This window comes from Sinocyclocheilus rhinocerous, unplaced genomic scaffold, assembly GCF_001515625.1.
Source record: "Sinocyclocheilus rhinocerous isolate Xijiao unplaced genomic scaffold, SAMN03320098_v1.1 scaffold1043, whole genome shotgun sequence".
NCBI classification, from domain to species: Eukaryota; Metazoa; Chordata; class Actinopteri; order Cypriniformes; family Cyprinidae; genus Sinocyclocheilus; species Sinocyclocheilus rhinocerous.
This window is the reverse complement of record NW_015642610.1, coordinates 1,979,443-2,001,328: the sequence shown is the minus strand read 5'-3', so window position 1 is coordinate 2,001,328 and position 21,886 is coordinate 1,979,443. Positions and strand designations below refer to the sequence as shown.

At 38.9% G+C, this 21,886-nt stretch overlaps 2 protein-coding genes and 1 pseudogene across 2 annotated transcripts in view; all 3 read left to right on the top strand.

Annotated features, from left to right (window-relative positions):
• mamdc2a (MAM domain containing 2a) overlaps positions 1 to 4,464 on the top strand; it is a 21,015-nt gene extending 16,551 nt beyond the window's left edge. Inside the window, exons 8-12 of the mRNA XM_016573288.1 lie at positions 384 to 480; positions 1,342 to 1,497; positions 1,584 to 1,837; positions 2,051 to 2,135; positions 3,971 to 4,464. Of these exons, the coding sequence (XP_016428774.1) occupies positions 384 to 480; positions 1,342 to 1,497; positions 1,584 to 1,837; positions 2,051 to 2,135; positions 3,971 to 4,032 (654 nt within the window). The 3' untranslated portion in view covers positions 4,033 to 4,464. The remainder of the gene's footprint in view (positions 1 to 383; positions 481 to 1,341; positions 1,498 to 1,583; positions 1,838 to 2,050; positions 2,136 to 3,970) is intronic.
• Positions 4,465 to 4,942: 478 nt separating this feature from the next.
• Positions 4,943 to 8,594, top strand: LOC107756280 (uncharacterized family 31 glucosidase KIAA1161-like). Its single transcript, XM_016573303.1, has 3 exons — positions 4,943 to 5,018; positions 5,894 to 6,311; positions 6,395 to 8,594. The coding sequence occupies exons 2-3, from the start codon at positions 6,031 to 6,033 to the stop codon at positions 8,172 to 8,174; spliced, it is 2,061 nt and encodes a 686-aa protein (XP_016428789.1). The 5' UTR covers positions 4,943 to 5,018; positions 5,894 to 6,030; the 3' UTR covers positions 8,175 to 8,594.
• A 156-nt stretch (positions 8,595 to 8,750) lies between these two features.
• Positions 8,751 to 10,858, top strand: LOC107756258 (uncharacterized family 31 glucosidase KIAA1161-like; annotated as a pseudogene).
• The last annotated feature ends 11,028 nt before the right edge of the window (positions 10,859 to 21,886 follow it).

Genomic DNA, 21,886 nt, shown 5'->3' with positions numbered 1-21,886 from the left:
TGTCACGCCCCTGGACTGTTTGTTGTGCTCTGTGACCCAGTTTCTTCCCCATGTGTTCCGCTTCCCAGTTAATTAGTCATTCAGTACACCTGTGTTTGTTAATTATCCCTTGCATTTAAGTTCGAGTCTGTGCTGTCTGTCCTTGTCCGAGATTGAACGTCAACCCCTGTGTTTCCTGTGTTCCCTGCTGCCAAGTGTTACTTCCTGGATATTCTGAATTAAAAGACTATTGTTGTTCGTGTACTCCTGTTCTCCTAGTTCCTCGCTCCGCGCCATAGGCTATGTGTGACAGAGTTAGGACTAGTTTAGGACTACTAGACACTGATCTCCCTGTTTTAACTATTTGTCATTATGGACTTTTTTTATCTTAACTTCTCTTTAAGGTATCATTTGTCAGCATCTGCAGAAACTTCTGGGACTGTGGGCTTGTGTCTCTCGATGACATCTCAGTGACCCTTGGAGACTGTCGGGTTACTACAGGTACTTCTTTTGATATTGAGAAAAAGCCCTGTTCAGATGGTAATTGTGTTTCATGGTGATTTAAGTTAATCCCAGCTTTTACAGGGTGATTTTATCGCCATTTTTGCTCCCACCGCCCACAAGACAATTACTGGTTGAATCACCTACTGTTTTTAACAAACACCAGGGTCATGTGGTACCGTCCAAATTCACATTTCTAAATTTAAAAGCATGAATTATTCCTAAAGGCATTTTGGAGATCCTTTTTGACTACTGCCAAGTGCCATATGGTCGCACTGTGTGGTATTGTGTGTATTTTTAGTACAGCAGAGGCTTGTATCACAGAAATCTTTGAAATTATTCACATTAAGCTTCATGGCTGCTTCACCACTGTGAGATAGTAAACGGTCAAATTACATAAACCTGGATGGGTGTTTGTTCTTCCTTTTAATAATAAAAGCGACTCACAGGGGTTCGTCTAAAACTGTCCCCATATTTAGAATTGTCCAAACCATAACATTGTTGTTTGACCCAGTTGCTTTTATGGAAGTAAACCCCATGACTTGTAAAAGATTTAAGCAGATGATTGTTCTAATAAAGGGTAAACTGTATTATTTGCTTGGCAGAAGGACGTTTTAAACAATGTGGCTTAGGAAATGGGCAAGGCCCTTGTCTAAGGTTCTTAAATATTCTGTTTATAGACATATATTACATGCCAATGGAGAACATCTGCCCTCACAAACATAGGCATTAAATGGGCAGTGCCGGTTGCGGTGGACAGAAATAGACAATCTTTTAACCATTTCACTCAGATGTAAAAAAGCCTAATATGGTGGAAGTTTACTATTCCAAAGCAGGTCACCCTTTTTGTGCTCTGTTTAGGACCTTTGAATCCACCTCCTGGACATTGTAGCTTTGAAACTGGGGACTGCGGCTATACCCAGAAAAAGAAAGCTAAGAAAGGACATTGGTTACGGATCAGGGGACAGACCCCCACATCTTACACAGGACCCAAGGGGGACCACACCTTAGGGGTAGGTGAGTCAAATTTATGCTTCAGCATGAAATGCTTTATTAACATTGCTGATGTCATGAGACTAAGTCATTCCTGCTCTGACTTCAAGGCTACTACATGTACATTGAGGCGTCTCACATGTTACCCAAGCAGTCGACCGGGCTCATGTCCACTGAGCTGAGGGGTTCAACCGGACCTCATTGTCTGATCTTCTTCTACCACATGTATGGCTCAGGCACAGGAACTCTGAACGTCCTGCTGCATAAGGTGGACAGGGAGAGATTGCTTTGGACAAGACAAGGTGAACAAAGTGTGTCCTGGATGAAGGCCACAGTGGATTATGAGTGTTACACAAGGCACTGGGTTAGAGACACACTCTTACTCTCTTTGTTGTTGAAAGATGTCTTTGAAAAACATATTTTATAATGTCAATATCAAAGTAACCATTTGATCGCTCGGGTAATGGTACTTGAGGTGCCAGGAAACTGATGGAGTGTCACTTTGAACATTACTGTGTTGCTTTTTTTGCATGTAAAAATTCACTGAAAGGTTTAATGTCTCCCTAATTGTTTGCAGATTATATTTGAAGCTGTCAGAGGATCCTCAATAAGGAGTGACATTGCAATTGATGATGTTGTGTTTAAAAAGGGACCGTGCAAAGGTGAGTGAACAGTTTAGTACCAAAATGACAATGCAGCGTTTTTAAAATATATTTTTCTAAATAAAAGTTTTTAATGACTGCAGTGGCATAAAAAAAAGTCAAAATATCTGATCTTTGAAGAGACTCATTGACTTTGACATTCATGAGGGTCTGCAGGGATCGTCCTTCCATGTTGGTTGGACCACATGACCAAATGTGTAATAAAACTACTATATACACACACACACACACACACACACATAGTAGTACTTTTTACTACTGTATTGTTTTAAATTATAATGTATAATATATTATATGTTTATACAATGTACATTACTAATTATTTAGTCATATTTAGTAATTTAGTAATTAATTATTAATTAACATTTAGTAATAATCATACTTTTAATAATAAGATAAGATTATGATTATGCCAAACTTATAAATAAATTATAATAATTTCTTAAAAATATGCAAAAAAGAGACATACTCATCATAAAAGAGGTCTGTTTAAGTCATTGCATATGCGAACTGCATTTTAAGTTAACTTTTTTATATTTATATTTTGTCAATTTCTTTCTATTAAGCATTTTATATTTTTGAATAAAATAATAGATGTCATGCTCTAAAACGTATACAATTAAATATTAATTTCAATTAATATGAATGGTTACACAAATGTCTTCTTGTGTGCTGTAGTATGTGAAGTCAAACGCATAACCTGAAAGTTGAACAGTAAGTGTCAGTTGTTCATGCGTCGACAGGGGCGTGTCCAGGATTTTATACTCGGGGTGGCAAAGGGGGGCAAGAGCAGAAAGAGGGGTGGCAACTAGACTTGCCAAGTAACACCAGTTATAGCTGTTACGAGGAACGATTGGTATAAAATTTTATACCAATCTAAAGGGGAAAACAATGAAACTTGACAACAATAGTTCCTATAATAATGTCCTAACAAACAGAATAGCCTTAAATAAAGTATAGTTGTCAATTAAGTCTGTGCAATGTCTCTCTACTAATAATGAAGCTGTGGGTTTTAATTACTTCAAAAACAAAGAAATATATGCTATAACGTTTCCGTTTCTAAGCTGTTTTATTGATCACTGGACAGCGTTGACAATAAGTTTTGTTTCTGTGTGCGCGTGATCCTGGATATGCAAGCTACTGTCTGTATACGTGTGTGTGTGCGGGTGTGCTGCAATCAGGCAGCACCAGTTTAGAACGGCTATTAGAAAAGCCTGTTGTCTTTGCTGTACAATAAAATGTGCAATCACCTAATCAATATTCCTTAAGAACTATGCAGGACTTCCCACACTTGTCCATCGACGTCTTCATAACTTTCACCTTCTTTCTGATTTGAGTTATCCATTAGTGTCAAGCTAGCTAATGCTTATTTTATCGTGTGAATTCTTGCTAAAAAGCAGTTGTATTATGGGCTGCTGGCATTAATTGTGCTCATGGTGGAGTGGCAGTGGAGCGCTATCTGAGCGAGCGAAAACCTGAAGCTCTGACTTTCCAAAAAATTCTTGTTCAGTCAAAATCACGCTGCTCTGCTCCACTCACATACTCTGCTTTGGGGTGGCTTCTTTTATTTGATGTATTGCAGTAGGTTGTGTGAGGTGAGATCAGGTGACTGCACTGCAGTAACAGCAGGTGGGGGGAGCATGTGCTTTCTTTGCTGCAGGTCTCATTGGGGTTTGTCTATGAAGGGCTCACATAGGCCTACTGTTACTGCAGCTATCTGAATCTGTTAACAGCAGCAGTAATATGGCAGCCTGTAAAACACAGAGGATGTATTTGTACATATTGTTTATAAAATACATATAAATCTCCCTCTATTCATTTCTCTCTTTCTCTAGATCCTGGAGACAGCATCCCATACTCAGGATTTTCTGAAAATGTTAATGAAATTGAGTACTGAGTGAGGCCCAGGAATGCTGATATGTGTTTGTTTTTATTTGTGTGTCACTGGGGAAGGGGAGACTGCGAGAAAGAAAAGAACATTTGATACCTAGACTCAACAGTGTTCTGCAGATTCTGGTCATGCATGACTACATGGAAAGGCACACGCTTCGTTGTTCTTTCTTATAAGGTGGTATGCTGTGTCTAGATCTCGATATAGCCTGATATTTTTGGATCATTGGGACAGCGACTGTCTTATTTTTGTGTATTTTGTTTAGAGAATATCAGAAAATACTTTTAATTTTTGTAATGTGTTGACATTGCTCAGCAGCATGCTGCTAGGTAGCAACAATTTTCAATTTCTATTTGCAGAGGTGAACGTTTCCTTGTTTGTTTTTACACTGATCAGTGTCCAGGGTAAAAACAGGTTTGGACTAATGCCAGAGTTCAGGTCATGGGTTGTATACATTCTCACTAACAGTGTTTCATTTATTAAACAACTTTTTAAAAGGAAAACGTCTTTGTCAGTTCTTGTAGATTCCCATTAGAATCACAATACTGTAAACTTGCACTTAAATATTAATTTCTTGCAATCTCTCATAAAGGCTTCTGGAAATACGATACTGTTTTACAATGAGAAATCAATATAAAATGAAAGTTATTTTTTTCTTATAATTTACTCCCATCTAGTGGAATACTTGTGTTATGGAACATACAAAACCTGGTTGAAACGTTTTTCGAAATTATGGTAAAATACCATTCTAAACGCTAACTAATAAAACTAAATATTCTTTATTTTCCTGACCTACATACAGACAACCCCCCCCACCCTGTTTGCTTTCCTTACATTTTTATGTTCTCATCAAATAAAAGATTTACACCACCTCTTACAATACTACATTACCCATGATGCACACAAACCGGTCGAACTTGCTTCTGATGTGTTCATGAACGTTCCAAGCAACAGCGTTTTGACCGACGTGCAGTCGTAATGTCGATATCAGAGTAAGTTTATTTCTTATTGAAAAGTTTAGCTGGCGAGCTGTACACAAATAGGAATTGAGTGAAAGGAAAATATTCACATAGATTTGTATTGTAGTGTTTCCTTCTGAATGATCTCAACAAGACACAAAATGGAAGTAACTGGTGAAAATGTATTACTTATTGCTATAGATATGTGAGGGGTCATACCATAAAACAGAACTTAATCGTCTTTGTGCTTTCTCAAGTGAACACCTTAAAAACTGTGGAATGAACTTGATGTATTATCATCTGCGTGACTTAATCGCTAGTTATCAAGCAGCAGTGTTGTGTCAGGTGATGTGTCAGAAAGCACTTGCTAAGTGATATTCCTTTTCTGTGCTAAGGGGGATTAGGATGAATCTGCTAAATTGCTAAAACTAATATTTTCCACAATCACACAACCCTAAAATTGTAATCACATGTGTCTAAATTATAGCAGTTGCTTTTATTCTGTTGTAAATGTCCATCTAATCAATAGTGTGCCTGTTACAGGACATCACAACACTGTATTGGAAATTCTGTGTTCAATACATGCCTAGAGGACTGTTCAGCTGCTGTAGTGTAACAGCAATAGCTTGAATCAGCTTTTGTGTCTCACAGATATAAACTGAATTGTAGTTTTTGTGAGAAAATTCTCATTTACTCACCCTCACGCACTTCCAAACTAGTCATACAGGTTTGGAATGACTTAAGTAGTAAATGATGATAGAATCTTCATTTTTAGGTTAACTATCCATTTAAAAATGAATATTGGGTGTTGTTTTATCTCGGGAGTCATATTATATCACTTTCAAACATGTTTTTTTGTGTGCTTATTTTTACATATTATTCCTTTTAAATTGTCTCAATATGTCTAGGCATGGCAGAAGTCATCCTGGCCAGCTGCTACTTCAACCATGTGCAGCCCATGTGCAGTACACCTAAAACAGTCTACTTTCTGCTCATGAGTTAGAAAGATTTTACAGAAGGCTGTGTGCATAAGAGTGTTGTGAAGATGTACCAGATCGTATCATCAACTGTTGGAGATTTTGGCATTGGTGCCATGAGCAATTACTCACCACCTAAGCAGAAGAGAGTTGGTAGACCAAGGCGCCCAGTGATAAAAGCGAGTGTGCTTGGAGTCATACTGGTTCTTGCTGCGATCGTAGCATGGTGCTACTACTCCGCTTCTCTCCACAAGGCCAACCTTCTGACAACTGAACGACTGGATCTTAACAAAGATGGTTTTGTTATCCGAAACCAAGCTGGGGTTGTCATTTTCAAAATGGCATTCAGGTATTTTGTTTAAATATCCTATTTACACTTGTAATTACATAATTATGATTAGAAGTCATATTGTTTTTAATTGTGCATTTTAGGTCTGGAACCCTTGATCTGGACTCATGTTCAAAAGAGGGACAGATTCTCAGATGTGACAAATCCATAGCTGGAAATATACATTTCTTCATAGAAACGGTAAAGCCTAAAGACACAGTTGAGTGCTATCGTGTGCGCTGGGACGAGCTGGAGGAACATCGGTTGGTGGAGCATGTCATGTCCTGCAGTGGATCACACTGGTACGGTGGTGCGGAGACTTGGTTGCAGCATTGGCCAATAGTATTAAAAGGACAGCAAGAACCCAAACCTTTCATTACAGGCGATATCCATTCGAATTATCAGGCATTTGGTGGCATCTTAGAGCGCTACTGGCTTTCTTCCAATGCTATGGCCATAAAAATTAATGATTCTGTTCCTTTTCACCTTGGCTGGGATGAAACGAACAGAACTCTGTGGTTCCAAGCTCGATACGATGACAGCCCTTATAGGCCAGACCCCGGTAATCCCCATCATGTGACACTTAGCTATCGTGTATGTGTCGGGCATGACGTCACCTCTATACACAAGTACATGGTACGTCGATATTTCAACAAGCCCAATAAGGTTCCCTCAGAAGCTGTTTTCAGACAACCAATGTGGTCTACAAAAGCTCTAGAAGAAGTCAACGAAGAAAGAATTTTGAAATATGCATCTGATATTCAAAAAAATGGCTTCAACTGCAGTCACCTGGAGCTGTACGACAGATATACTAGTGGCTATGGGGAGTTTGAGTTAGATCCCATCAAGTTTCCCAACGCCTCAGCCATGTTTCAAAAACTTAGGGATGATGGATTCCAGGTAACCTTGTGGACTCATCCATTTGTCAACTATAATTCTGTCAATTTTGGTGTTGGAGTAGAACAAGGACTGTTTGTACGAGTGCCCGGTAGCCAGCTTCCTGCACTGGTGCGTTGGTGGAACGGTATCGCTGGCATTTTGGATTTCACAAATCCAGAAGCTCGGGACTGGTATGCCTTGAATCTCCACACCCTCAAGAAGAAGTATGGAGTAATATCTTTTAAGTTTGATGCAGGAGAAACAAGCTACTTACCCCAGGAGTTCAGTACCTTTGTTCCTCTGCAGGATCCCAGTACTTTTACTCGCCGCTACACTGAGATGGCACTACCGTTCAATGACCGTGCAGAACTGCGGTCCGGCTATCAGTCTCAAAACATCTCCTGCTTCTTCAGAATTATAGACCGTGACTCACTATGGGGATACACCCTAGGCCTCAAATCTATAATCCCAACTGTACTTACTATAAGTATTCTTGGCTACCAGTTTATTCTGCCAGACATAATAGGCGGAAGTACAACCTCTAACCTCACTGGCCTTCCAGATCGTGAGCTGTACATCCGTTGGCTAGAGCTCTCAGCTTTCATGCCAGCCATGCAGTTCTCACTTCCACCATGGCACTATGATGATGAGGTAGTGAATATCGCCAAGAAGTTCACTGCTCTCCATGAGTCTCTTGTAGCCCCTCGGGTTCTGGAGCTTGCTGGGGAAGTGCTGTACACTGGGGATCCCATCATTCGCCCTCTTTGGTGGATTGCAACAGATGATGAGGCAGCTTACAAAATTGACTCTCAGTTCCTGATAGGAGATGACCTTCTGGTGGCACCTGTACTTGAACCAGGCAAGCAAGAAAGAGATATATACCTTCCTGCGGGCAGGTGGAGAAGTTACAAGGGAGAGTATTACAAGGGAGACAAAGGACCCATATACCTTACTGATTATCCAGTGGACTTGGATGAAGTTGCTTACTTTGTGTGGTCAGGATAGTTGTAAGTAGGTACGGGATGAGCCCAAACAAAACCCCAAGTCTTCTAAATACTGATCTGGCCATACCATAACTTATTTGTACAATCATGTGACTTTTAAACAAAATGAATAGTTTGTATACTAATAGCACCAGCAAGATTTATGTTGTAGTTTGTCCATATGTTGATAATGCATACGTCTCAAGAAATAGACTTCTCAGAAAATAGGCCACCCATCTGTCGCAAAGTTTTAATAAAGACCTCTTGAATTGTGAAAAAGGGGCCAAATGTTGGAATGTGCAAAGCAAATCACGTCTTTACTGGAATAAAGTTATAGGAGTGGTTTTGTTTTCTGTAAGGTGGGGATTCGTCATTATTATGGTTTCTGATCATTGTGAGTAAAATATCAGCACATTTTCAGTTTAAAGCAAAATCCAGTGAAATCCACATGATGAACTTATTTTTTACATTATTTATGACATGTTTTTGTGAAATTTGTACATGTAGTTTACTTGTCTTTTCGTTTGTTTCCCATTGTGTCAAAATCTATTTAGAAATAAGCAACAACCTTACTTGAATTTTCTGATGTGAAAAATCCATGGCTGGAAATATACATTTCTTCATAGAAATCTATCGTGTGCGCTGGGACGAGCTGGAGGAGCATCGGTTGGTGGAGCATGCCATGTCCTGCAGTGGATCACACTGGTACGGTGGTGCGGAGACTTGGTTGCAGCATTGGCCAATAGTATTAAAAGGACAGCAAGAACCCAAACCTTTCATTACAGGCGATATCCATTCGAATTATCAGGCATTTGGTGGCATCTTGGAGCGCTACTGGCTTTCTTCCAATGCTACGGCCATAAAAATGAATGATTCTGTTCCTTTTCACCTCGGCTGGGATGAAACAAACAGAACTCTGTGGTTCCAAGCTCGATACGATGACAGCCCTTATAGGCCAGACCCCGGTAATCCCCATCATGTGACACTTAGCTATCGTGTATGTGTCGGGCATGACGTCACCTCTATACACAAGTACATGGTACGTCGATATTTCAACAAGCCCAATAAGGTTCCTTCAGAAGCTGTTTTCAGATAACCAGTCTGGTCTACAAGAGCTCTAGAAGAAGTGAACCAAGAACGAACATTGAAATATGCATCTGATATCCAAAAAATGGCTTCAACTGCAGCCACCTGGAGCTGTACGACAGATATACTAGTGGCTATGGGGAGTTTGAGTTAGATCCCATCAAGTTTCCCAACGCCTCAGCCATGTTTCAAAAACTTAGGGATGATGGATTCCAGGTAACCTTGTGGACTCATCCATTTGTCAACTATAATTCTGTCAATTTTGGTGTTGGAGTAGAACAAGGACTGTTTGTACGAGTGCCCGGTAGCCAGCTTCCTGCACTGGTGCGTTGGTGGAACGGTATCGCTGGCATTTTGGATTTCACAAATCCAGAAGCTCGGGACTGGTATGCCTTGAATCTCCACACCCTCAAGAAGAAGTATGGAGTAATATCTTTTAAGTTTGATGCAGGAGAAACAAGCTACTTACCCCAGGAGTTCAGTACCTTTGTTCCTCTGCAGGATCCCAGTACTTTTACTCGCCGCTACACTGAGATGGCACTACCGTTCAATGACCGTGCAGAACTGCGGTCCGGCTATCAGTCTCAAAACATCTCCTGCTTCTTCAGAATTATAGACCGTGACTCACTATGGGGATACACCCTAGGCCTCAAATCTATAATCCCAACTGTACTTACTATAAGTATTCTTGGCTACCAGTTTATTCTGCCAGACATAATAGGCGGAAGTACAACCTCTAACCTCACTGGCCTTCCAGATCGTGAGCTGTACATCCGTTGGCTAGAGCTCTCAGCTTTCATGCCAGCCATGCAGTTCTCACTTCCACCATGGCACTATGATGATGAGGTAGTGAATATCGCCAAGAAGTTCACTGCTCTCCATGAGTCTCTTGTAGCCCCTCGGGTTCTGGAGCTTGCTGGGGAAGTGCTGTACACTGGGGATCCCATCATTCGCCCTCTTTGGTGGATTGCAACAGATGATGAGGCAGCTTACAAAATTGACTCTCAGTTCCTGATAGGAGATGACCTTCTGGTGGCACCTGTACTTGAACCAGGCAAGCAAGAAAGAGATATATACCTTCCTGCGGGCAGGTGGAGAAGTTACAAGGGAGAGTATTACAAGGGAGACAAAGGACCCATATACCTTACTGATTATCCAGTGGACTTGGATGAAGTTGCTTACTTTGTGTGGTCAGGATAGTTGTAAGTAGGTACGGGATGAGCCCAAACAAAACCCCAAGTCTTCTAAATACTGATCTGGCCATACCATAACTTATTTGTACAATCATGTGACTTTTAAACAAAATGAATAGTTTGTATACTAATAGCACCAGCAAGATTTATGTTGTAGTTTGTCCATATGTTGATAATGCATACGTCTCAAGAAATAGACTTCTCAGAAAATAGGCCACCCATCTGTCGCAAAGTTTTAATAAAGACCTCTTGAATTGTGAAAAAGGGGCCAAATGTTGGAATGTGCAAAGCAAATCACGTCTTTACTGGAATAAAGTTATAGGAGTGGTTTTGTTTTCTGTAAGGTGGGGATTCGTCATTATTATGGTTTCTGATCATTGTGAGTAAAATATCAGCACATTTTCAGTTTAAAGCAAAATCCAGTGAAATCCACATGATGAACTTATTTTTTACATTATTTATGACATGTTTTTGTGAAATTTGTACATGTAGTTTACTTGTCTTTTCGTTTGTTTCCCATTGTGTCAAAATCTATTTAGAAATAAGCAACAACCTTACTTGAATGTACAATGAAGGATGCAACTAATTTAAAGGGAATACTTTCTGCAGTTTTATAACATTTGCTTATTCACTGAAGTCCAAAATGAAATCAGTTAACTGAAATCAGTTAAGATTTCTTGCTCCATAATTAACTTCTTATATTGACATTTTGCCACCCTCAGCTCAACTCATAAAATAAAATACAAATGATATATTATAAGTTTAGACATTTATTTTAATATACAGACAACAAAGATCAAAAATGTTTAATTTCTTGAAACATGTATCGTTATGTTGGATGTTCTATCGAAAGCACTTTTCAGTTTTGTTTTTGATCGCTTCTCTTAATGACTTTGAATGTGCTACCCAAAATGATGGACCTCTTTTCCCCACATGGGGAATTAGCTCAAATAGAGCGCTCGCTGCGCAATCGATGCCCGCATTCTCCAAATATTTTTATTTATACATCCATGTCCTAACTATATAGTCTGGGTCTGGGCCCAATTTTAGTTTTAACTGGTCATAGAAATAATAGTGACACTGATACCTTCAGTTGATAAGGATCAGTGCACATTTAGCGAGACTTTGAGCTGACAAGGATCAGCGCACATTTCAACTACAGCCCCAAAAGCGTGCAATTAAACTGAACTACCAGCAGATGGCACTTCTGCAACATATCAACACACCAAATCTAATATCATGTAACTGCCCATCCTCCATACATTTTTATTAATTGTACTGCAGCTTAGAACTAACACAATAGCTTTTTTTGTGTGTCATATTGAGTTTTGTTTAAAAAATTTCTTGGCTGAGGTTATGCTGTTTAAACCCATTTTTAGGTTTGAAGGTTTGAATGAGAGAAGTCCATACAGAGGAGAAGGTGGGAATGCACATGGCAGATGAAGAAGGAAGAGAAAACCCAAAATGTTTTTATTTTTAATGTACAATCCCACCCCAACCCCTCTATTGTGTATGATGTAGCATGGAATTTAGGATTTTAAGAATTTTCTTTTTGTAGTTTTTTCTTGTGTAAAAAAACGTTTCAAATAATTAACCAGTTTTAATTAAATAATGTAGTCTAGTTGTCTGTAAATGGTGTATTAAATGTCTTTCCATCTCTGTTCAATCCCTTTTTCGTCCACAACTCATAATTTTACATCAAATACAAATATTCCACATAGTTAAGACAATAATTTCCCTCTTAATACACCATAATTCATACATATTGTTCTTTTTTTCCCTTTTCTTTTTGTTATCTGTGTCTTGTCACTGTCATGTGCCACTGCGCTGTGGAAGCTTCTGTCACCAAAACAAATTCCTCATATGTGTAAACATAGCTGGCAATAAAGCTCTTTCTGATTCTGATTCCGATAGCTTCTCTTAGCCTATGCTGATAAAACATCTAGGATAGTATGGCCACTGCTCCCCTCTTGCTGGAGAACAGAGAGAAAGCTGGCCACTGCTCCCCTCTTGCTGGAGAACAGAGAGAAAGCTGACCAATCTCATCTAGCTTCACAAAGCGGAAAGAAAAGGACACAAAACAAGAGATTGGACCAACCCCAACACGACAGCAAGTATTTCAGCTTCCTGGTGCCAAGTGTACGGTTCACTGTCCGGTCACATGAATCTGTCAGTTTAGCACGTCTAAAGCAGCAATCAGCACCTCGCTCCCGTGTGGATACCACAGCTCGAGGCCCCAAGCATTGCCTGGCTCATTATTCCCCGAGGAAGGTCACGGCCCTGCCCGTCAGACCGGAACCTGCCCACTAATTAAGCACGCTGTTTTTGGCACTGGACGTGTCATGTGTGTGGGACGCTTTTTTGGAATTAAGGCTGCTCATATTCACTTTTCATAAATGGGCAGCTGAGCAGATTTACACCAGGGCCTCCCTCTTCCTTAAAAAACAAATGAAGTCTTAAGCTCCTGTTATATTCTACAATGCATAAGCCAAGTAGAGACTGGACTGGATGATGCCGATTGCTTTAAACGCTGTCATGCTGAAAAGACATAGTCAGTATTGTAGTGCTGATCTGTTGACGATGCTCCTCCACAAAGGGAGAAACATGAGGGAAGAGATGTTTCTCTTGTTTGAGGCACACAGTGTCTGGTGTGGTGTGCCCCTTGAATCCCCTAGCATCTGGAAATGTATCCTGTTATTGATTCCATCTCCTCTCTCTCTCTCTCTGCATCTGCGCACAAGAGAGACGTGTCAATTATGTAGGCCCACAAGCTTGGCCTAGTTAGTACAGTGCAGGTTACAGAGCTTTTGCAACTAAATAATACATTTTAAGACTGTTGTGCGGACATTGCTTGCTACAATGAGTCATATTCATATAGACTAGAATGCTATATTATAAACGTTTTAGATGATTAAAGGATTCTGTTGTCATTTACTCACCCTCATGTTGTTCCAAATTTGTATTTGACTTTCTATCTTCTGTGGACGATATTTGGAAGAAAACTGTTTTTGTCCATACAATGAAAGTCAGTGAATTTTGATTTTGACATGAGGGTGACTATTGATGACATAATTGTTATTTTTGGATGTACCATCCCTTTAAGTGCTAATTTGGTATGTCAGTGTTATTTTACTATTACGTATATATTGTTTTTATTAATATTTTGAATTAGCTTTTGTTTTTATATTTTCAAGTTTTTATTTAATTTCAGTTTCATTTTTTTCATAATTTTGCTGTTGTGTTTTGTCATTTTTTTATTAACTTTTATTTTTAATAATATTAATATTTAGGGTTAACTTTTTTCAGTTTTAATTTTAGTTTTAGTTTTTATTTACAGTTAGTAATTTTAGTACTTAAACTTATTTGATTAATTATTAAACTGCATTTCTTAGTTCAGTTTAGTTTAGTTTTATTTCAGCTTTCAATTAACAAAAATGTTTTTAATAGTTTAAGTTAATGATAATAACCCTGTAGGCTAAGCATACCAAACAAAACTGAATGCAGAACTTATATCATTTAGTTTAGTGTTTTCCACAGTCTAAGCATTCTGAGTGTTAAAGCACTAAAGCCAGCAGCCCATAAAGCCCACCCTCAATGCAAAGAAATACAAAGAAATATGCAATATAAAGAAACAACTAATTCTCCTAAAGCCTACAAACAAAGGAATGTGAGGAGACCAATGGTGATATAAAGCTTCATGGTTTCCCTGTAATGTTTTGACTATGATAGCATATAACTAGTTGATATGCTCCAAATTGTTACTAAAACAAAAGATTAAATAGCCTAAGTGCAAAAATGTTGAAGGCCATGTTTAGACTGGTTCATGCTGTAGTGTGTAATGTTGTGCCTAGATGGCACTCTTCCCCTAAATTGTCTAGTAATTGACCTTTTGTTTCCAGGCCATCTTCTGAATTGGGTCAGAACTGTGCAAAGGTCAGTTTGGTATTGTTTGTAGAAAACCTAGACAGGTAGGCCTTGTCACTTGCGAATCTCTGGTCTGATCTTGTTTCCCAAAAACAAATCTCTGGCAACTTTTGTCAGGAATCTCATAATGTAATTTGTTTTAAATTTTTAGAAAATTGTAGAGACCATCCCTAGAGCTGTTACCCAATGATATCTATTTCTAGCAAGGTTAAGACTAGAGGCTGTCTTACTCTTGCCCTTGTGTTCTCATGGTTTTATATTCCCATTCCTCTCATTATGTAAACAGTGATCATGTTTCACCAACTTCCCTATGTATCTTCACCGTTAAAATGCGATAAATTTTTTTCCACTATAGCTAAGAAATATATATATATAAATATATATATAATGCACATCTGGCACTGAATATTTCATTTTCAGTACTCTTTCAGTATTTTATTTCTGCCCCCCCCCTCATACAGCACAGACAACAGTTAACTGAAGTTAGAAGAGATCTTTATGCCAGTCTTCATGGGTCCTTCACCAGTCTTAGCATGGAGTCAGGTGTGGTTCAAGAAAAACCAGGAAACCAGTTGTTGACTAAGGCAGCTGTGTCTGCAGTTGTGGCCTCTATACCAGACTCCCACCTTGATTTAGCATGGATTAGCTGGAACGGTCTTTCCCACAGCTCACATGCCGTGCACAGCCCAGGCCAGATGTGGCTGTGAAAATCATTCATCACACTTTGTGCTCTCGTTTTCAGCCATTTCATCTTTTTGTTTGGAGGGCGTTCGACGTGAAGAACAAAAGGGCTGGTCACTTTCCACTTCGTCCTCATTTATTTGTTTTCGTCTCTTGGCAGCCATGTTGAAAAAAGTTGAGATGATTAGGTTTGATAGGCTGTCAGTCCATTGGAAAATGGGAATGAGATTTGGAATTGGAGTTGGGGGATGGATGACTGAAAGGAAGAGCGCTGAGGTCATCACAGGATGTTCGGCACATAAATTATCATTAATCTCTATCTGTAGCTGACTCCACCCCTAATGTCTCTCTTTTTTCCTCTCTTCTCTTGGTGTTTGTCTGTTTCCATATGAAGAGTGGGAATGCAGCATGGTTTATGAAACAAATTTAATAGAGTGCTGGCGCTTTGGGCTTTTTATTCCACATTTATCAGATGCATTTTGGGCCCCAAATTAAATAATGAACTGCAACAGGTTGCTAATTTTATAACAAATATGAGATTGTCTGTTATGCTGGAGCTGAGGAGCTTCCCTCTCCTCATAGTTATTAAGTTCAAATGAATTTAAAATTCATGCAAAAACTTCCAGTTTTCTTTTGGGTATTTATATACATATAGCCTACCCAACAGAAAACACAATTCACTATTAACTAGTTGCTTATTAACATGCATATTGCTAGCAGGCTGTTTATTAGTTTATTACTAGCTGGCTGTTTATTATATTTAGCACATTATAAAGCACATTTCAATACCTTATTCTGCATGAGCATATCCCTTTACGCCCCCCCATACCTAAAGATAACAACTACAACAACTACCTTACTTACTATCAATAAGTAGTAATTATTAGGAGTTTATTTGGGAAAACTCTCAGGTAATGCTGATATGCGTTCCCTAATCTAAAGCGTTAGAGAAATTTTATCCAATCAAATGCTCCCTAGATTGAGTACGCCCCACCCCCTAATTTTTAAATACCAGCAGCTGCGGGAGAAATTGGTTATTCACTAAATACTAAATAAGGTGGATATAATAAATGGCAGGTATAGTGTACTACGTAGGCAATAGGGAGCTATTTGGAGAATGAAATTATTCTATCCATTCGGACAAATGAAGCAAGATTTTTTGAGTCCGTGTCACGTGGCACAGCAGCGTCTGACAGAGACAGCGCGAATCATTTGCACTAGTCAACCTGACGCTAAGATTTTACGGTTTGCCGTAATAACAATAACCGGTGTATGTTAGAAAAGTTATAGTTTGACATTGTATCTAATGAGGGAATATTAGATTTTATCACAATTGTGACTTTTACAAGCCGACAAATGAGGCTGTCTTACGGTGACTGCCTCTAGCCGATTGGAATCGCACTGATCAAGCCAATCCATTGCTCGGTAAGTGTTCATAATGTCTCAGCAATCATTAAAATCAAACGTCTGAGTTGCAAAATTCTAATAATCACACAGCGTTGAACAGGGATATGCTGTATACATATTAATGTTTTCATCCTACCATGTTGTAGCCTAGTAGTTTGTGAGTAACCTACTGGAGATTTTTTGTTTATTTTTAGTGCAACAGAGAACACAACACAGTCAGACCACCTGTATTCATTACAGATAGCTATTGTTTCCAGGTTGTTTTGCTGTTTGAGAGCACGTGCCTGTAGCTTTACTGCAGTCAAGATGTGGAGAAGGCCCTTGATCTCCTCATGGAGAGACTGAGGTATGCTACTCTAGTACTGTTTGCACAGTGCAGTATCATAAACAATAAAAAAAAAAATAAGCCACTAACTTTAGATAAAGTAAAACAAAAAGAAAGCTATGTTGCATTAATGATATGAATGCCATGGATCATTTTGGTTATGAATTTCATCATTTTCAAAGCTTTTTTTCATAAGCTCTGACATAGGCTTTGACAACACCTGTTTCAAACTCAAACTTATCTTTTTTCAACTAACAATGTCCAACAGTGAATAGTTGAACTATTAAAATGTTTTTCACTTTTTAAGGTCACCATAGCTTTTAAACATGTAAAATTGCATAAAAATAAACATTCAGTGGCCAAAGTTGAAGAAACATCAGTATATGAAAGTGTCTGTTTTCAACATTGATGATAATAGGATATGTTTCTTGAGCACCAAATCAGAATATTAGAATGATTTATGAAGGATCATGTGACACTGAAGACTGGAGTAATGGCTGCTGAATATAAAGCTTTGCCATCACATGGAATAGATTACTTTAAAAAATATATTAAAACAGTTATAATATTAAAAATAATATTATAAATAATATTTCACAACATTATGGTGTTTTTGATCAAATAAATGCCGTCTTGTGAGCAAAACAGTAATTTTTTTCCCTTTCCTGTTACTCCTCTGTTTTATTGTCCATTGCTCACTCAGTAACACTGCTGCTTTGTGCCTAGCTACTCCGCTAGGTGATGCTTTGATGTAGAAACGGCAAAGGAGTATGGCCATTATGGTAACTATTGATGTTTTGAAGTGTGCATCTGATGGTGCTACAATCATGGTTAATAGCTACTCCTCGTTATATTTCAAACAATTATAACAAATTACAGGTTAAGCACAATCAGTATCTCTGTGCTCATGCCCTCTTTTTGTGATTGTAGGCGCTTTAACATTTTGTATCATCACACTAATCATCACCATTGTTAATCAGTGGGTGCTGTGCAATTTCTGAGTGGACATTTTGCAGATCTGTGGTCAGGAACAAAAGATCATCACCTCCTTTAATCCGGTAGATGGATCTCTTACAAGTCCTAACAGTATGTTTCCCAGAGTAGATGATTTGTCCTCCCTTGACTGATCTAGTATCTGTTTGTCATCCTTTTATCTATCATCTCACTCTGTATTTCAGCATTACCATCATTGCTTTGCTGAAGCAGGAATGATGTAAAGCCCACCTCTGCCCTCAGATAATAACACGTCACAATGATAGAACGTCCCGTTAAATAATAGGCAAGGTGTTATTACACGCTTTATCATCTGCCTGCTCAGAGGGGATTTTGTATACCTGTCAGGATTAAATAATGGGATTGTTTTGAGAGACAATGCTTTCCCACACAGGTGTCTTCCTGTGCCAGTGTAGAGGACTTGTCTTGTACATGGAGACAAGGCTCATGTCAGCTCCCTGTCTGGTCTTTCATTTTCTTTCTTCCATTTTCCACACCAGCAAGACTCAGGAGAAACAGACCACTCTGAAATCAAAGGGAAGGAAGAGCGAGAGAGCTTTTGAGCAATCATTCTGTCGCTTCTATGTGACTGCATCGTTCTCTGGCTATTTCATGTCTGTGTAGCGGTTGTTAGCTTAATCTAAAGCACATCTGCCTTTGTCGTCCTTCTCTTCAACAGTGGGGAAAATCTTGACTACACATCGCTTTGACAAGCACACATGGCTCACTGTGTTTCTGTCTAGCGACAGGTGCCATATTGCAGTGCATTTCTGATCTGGTATCTTCCAATTTTCAGTTTTCATTTTAATTTTAAAGCTTCAGTAATTGTGTGTTTATGTTTATATTGTAAATGTTTGTTTTTAGTTTTAATACATTCGATTTTGTAAAAGTATTTTTTTTGTTTCAGTTAAATTTTTTTTTTTAAGTAACGTTTTTTGAACATAAGTAAAATGGAATAATAAAGGATGTACTGAGTTAAAATATTCATAATGAGGATATTTTGTTGCATCACTGTGGTAAAAATACAGTGGTTTTGGTGTTTTGTTTTACTCATTTAAACCCAGTATGAAATGCATTGAGATGCAAATAATGGCATCTGTTGTAAGGCATCTTTTTCATTCCATTGCTTGTCATTTTGCTGTGCTTTCTTTCCATCAGCCTAATTTGTTTTATTTAGTCCATGACGAGCTCAACAGTGTTCCTCCCCTCCCTACTTCCAGGCTTGATTTCAGAATCATTTGCTCACAGATTGATGCAGGAGCTCCACTGGGGCTGGATGCTATGGTACAGACTTGGCCGAGGTTTCGTCTGTACGCTTTTCCCCCGATCGCTCCGCTCCCGGGAGTTCTAGAGAGAGTGCGTCGGGACGGGTTCCGTCTATTGCTAGTAGCCCCCAGTTAACTGCCCGATTGGTACAGTGCTGGAGTTCTTGCAGGCCCGGTTCTCCGCGGGGTTAACCCACTCCACCCTGAAGGTCTTCGTGGCGGCTATAGCGGCCTACCACGTCCCCTTTCTGTGGCCCCTTCCTATCTCGACTTTGCGCCCGGTCTGGCCAAAGCTTTTCTGTACCCTCGTGCGAGGTATGTCCCTAAGGTTCCCTCCTCTACACCACGGCCTGTCGTACTCCAGGCTTTTAATCCTCCTCTCTTCAGGGAGCCCGACCAGCAGAGGCTATATATATATATATATAGAATGTTGCCTGAGGTAATTTGTTCTCCCTTCAGATAAACTATTAAAAACAGTCTTTGGTCACATGCAGCATACTGTTTTTATTTCATATATCAATAAATAATAATAATATTTTATTTTTGGTGCCATTTTGCAAATGAACAAGCCAAAGGGGAAATTTAAAATTTTTTTTTTAAGCCAAAGGGGAAATTTAAAACTTTTTTTTTTTTTTTTGAATCAGTGTCTTTATTTACTATTACAGCTGTTAATCAGAACAAAAATTTTATTTTCCATTGACTTTGTCCTTATCTTATGGAAGAAATGGCAAAGTTTTGCTGCTTAATGAGAGCAGTTTGTTGGACTCGCTATGGGGATTTAAAGGAAATGTGTTTAATATTGCTATGTACAAGGCCATATTTGGTGTGTGGCTTTCTCAGATGTCTGTAGCTGCGGTCTCTCATCTCCTTTACATCTGGATTCCATCAGATTAATGTTACGGCTTGTTAAAGTCACACATTTCCTCCACAAGATTTCTGATTCATATTAGGAGGAGAAACTGGGACAAAGAAGTTTCTTATATTTCTGAAACCCCGATGTTATAATCCTGTATTTATATCAGAGAGGGTGAAATCTAAGGTTCAGTCGTTCTATGTAGCCTGATCCTCATACTGCTGGCTTTATAGACTGTGAACATTATCTGACGCAGAGACACTTTATTTGTGCCTTTGGTCAATTTAAACACACAATAGACTCCATTGATGGTCGAGGAAACAAAACCAATAAGCGTAGACTATCATCTTTGTGATCCTCTGTTTGATCATAGCAAATTTTTACCAAGTTTTACTTGGAACATGTTTTTTTTAACGCAGCTGCATTTCAAATGAATCTAGAAAGTGAAGAGATCTTTCATGGTATTCCGTTCTGACTGACAAATAAAAATTGCCTTGACACATTAAGAGCCTCATCAGCCCTCGTTCAATGGCCCTTGGTTTAATTATCTGGGTCAATGACATGTACAAGTGTCCGTGATAAAGAAGGAAAATCTAATTTATAACACGTGCCAAGTCCTTGGAAATGTTCTCTTTGTATAAATGTTGGTTTCCAGAGGTTTTGAAAAATGTTTGTAAACATTTGAATTCAATGACTCAAATGTCATGTGGTGTAACCATTATGTAAAAAGTATTAATATACATTCCTTATACCTTGACATGCCTTAATCATTATTTCCAAATATCATTAACTAATATCGTAGATTGTTAATTCATGTTAAACTGTATGTATATATTTTTTAAAGAAATTATGATGCTATGCTGCTCACAAACGTATGAAGAAGAAGGTTTAGAAAGTATTTTAATCCAGCACACAGGTAATCCACAAACACAGGGTAGAGTTGACGAGACTGGACAAACAAATATATATAAAAAATGAAACTATGTCATCGATCTATTTCACTTTACAAAAGCATACCAGTTCATGACTGGAGTTGGGAGAAGTTAAGAAGATAGACTTATCCATGTTCTTTAAAGGGGTGGTTCACTGTTTTTTTTTCTAGGCTTGATTGTGTTTATGGGGTGCAGTCTAACGTGTTAATGCTTCGTTTTTAATTATTTTTCACATAATTTATCTTTATTCTACACTGCTCTGTCCCTTCTTCTATAAACGCGTTGATGATGTCCTTCTTTTATGAAGCCCCTCCCTCAGAAATAGGCGATGGGCTCTGATTGGTTAGCTAGCCCAGTGTGTTGTGATTGGGTCAACCGTCTCTAGTGCACATCTAAACGTCCCGCCTCTCTCCTCAGCGGCATTTGCTCCGGTTGTATTGTAAACAACGGCGTCGTTAATATCGCTTATCAGTTTGAGCCCGATTGAGAAGCAGAGGATATTATTGAAGAGGATCGTGCAGAACTTGTGCAAGCACGGCTTTTAAAGGTAGGCCTATGTTTTTTGTTTGTTGTCTCATACTTTTAGATACGCTGTTATTTGTAAATGCTACTGCTTATGTTAGCTTTTAATATACAGTTTTATCCTGATTAAAGCTTTAATACAGTACGACAACTGCACGCCGTTTAACCATGTTTAACATGTAATCCATGTTTAAAGGGGTGCCTAGTTTTCTCTTCCTCTTCTCTAAAGCAGGGCAGCATGGCCTCGTCCCCTTTGTTGCCATTTCCCGAGGGTGGGGTTTATCTGGGTTTGTTACATACTAACGTTAAAAAAGTGAAATCGCAATGAACCACCCCTTTAACAATTTGAGAGAGCGGGACGGCTTTTTTTAAGGACTGTGGTGGGATGTAATGTCCTGTGATGCAGAGTATGTTGGGTGCTGGCCATGTCAATGAATTGCTGGCAGTGAGCATTGCCCGGCAGAGGCCCTTGTGTCAGGAAGTGATCAGAGTGAGTAAGGCTTGCTATTGACTTGAGAAGATTCCTGTTTGCTACAGTTGCTGGGCCAAAGCT